The following is a 903-nucleotide window of genomic DNA, read 5'->3' as shown; positions in this document are numbered from 1 at the left end:
AATACACCCAGGGACACTCCAGATCCCTCCAGGGACACCCCAAATCCCACCAGGGACACCCCAAGTACACCCAAGGACACCCTGAATCCCACCAGGGACACCCCAGATCCCACCAGGGACACCCCAAATCCCACCAGGGATACCCCAAATCCCTCCAGGGACACCCCAAATTCCACCAGGGACACCCCAAATCTCACCAGGACCACCCCAAATCCTTCCCCTGCTGACCCCAAACCATCCCCATACCCCAAACCTCTTCCTCCCCCCAAATCCTTCCCCTGCTGACCCCAAACCTCTTCCTCCCCCCCAAATCCTTCCCCTGCTGACCCCAAACCATCCCCATACCCCAAACCTCTTCCTCCCCCGTCCCCTCCCGTGTTCTGTGGGGTCTGGGGGTGCCCCCCTGACCCCCCCTCTGTGCCCCCCACCCAGGGGTGCTGGCACAGGGGGCCTGGGGCTGGCGGTGGAGGGGCCCTCGGAGGCCAAGATGTCCTGCACGGACAACAAGGACGGGAGCTGCTCCGTGGAGTACATCCCATATGAACCTGGAACCTACAGCCTCAACGTCACCTACGGCGGCCACCAGGTCCCAGGTGGGTCTGGGGGGGTCCGGGGGGGGGTCTGGGGGGTCCGGGGGGGCCGGGGGGGGTTTGGGGGGGTCGGGGGGGTCCTGGGGGGCTGCTCTATGGTGCCCTACAAGCCCGGAACCTACAGCCTCAACGTCACCTACGGCAGCCACCAGGTCCCAGGTGGGCTTGGGGGGGTCCTGGAGGGGGTCTAGAGGGTCCAGGGGGCTCTGACCCCATAGAGGTGACCCCACATGTGCCCCCCATTAATTCGGGCCCCCCCTGTCCCCCAGGGAGCCCGTTCCAGGTGCCGGTGTCGTGCCCCGTGGACGCCTCC

General features: G+C 66.2%; 1 protein-coding gene across 1 annotated transcript in view; it reads left to right on the top strand.

The window, feature by feature from the left end:
- LOC113980884 (filamin-A-like) overlaps positions 1–897 on the top strand; it is a gene marked incomplete at both ends in the record, with an annotated part of 6,079 nt that extends 5,182 nt beyond the window's left edge. The window contains 2 exon segments of the mRNA XM_027708106.1: positions 433–593; positions 860–897. Coding sequence (XP_027563907.1) covers positions 433–593; positions 860–897 — 199 coding nt within the window.
- Positions 898–903: the final 6 nt, after the last annotated feature.

The sequence above is a fragment of the Neopelma chrysocephalum genome, unplaced genomic scaffold (genome assembly GCF_003984885.1).
Source record: "Neopelma chrysocephalum unplaced genomic scaffold, ASM398488v2 Primary Assembly neopelma1_95507, whole genome shotgun sequence".
NCBI lineage: Eukaryota > Metazoa > Chordata > Aves > Passeriformes > Pipridae > Neopelma > Neopelma chrysocephalum.
The sequence above is the reverse complement of the archived record's forward strand: the minus strand, read 5'-3'. Positions and strand labels throughout refer to the sequence as shown.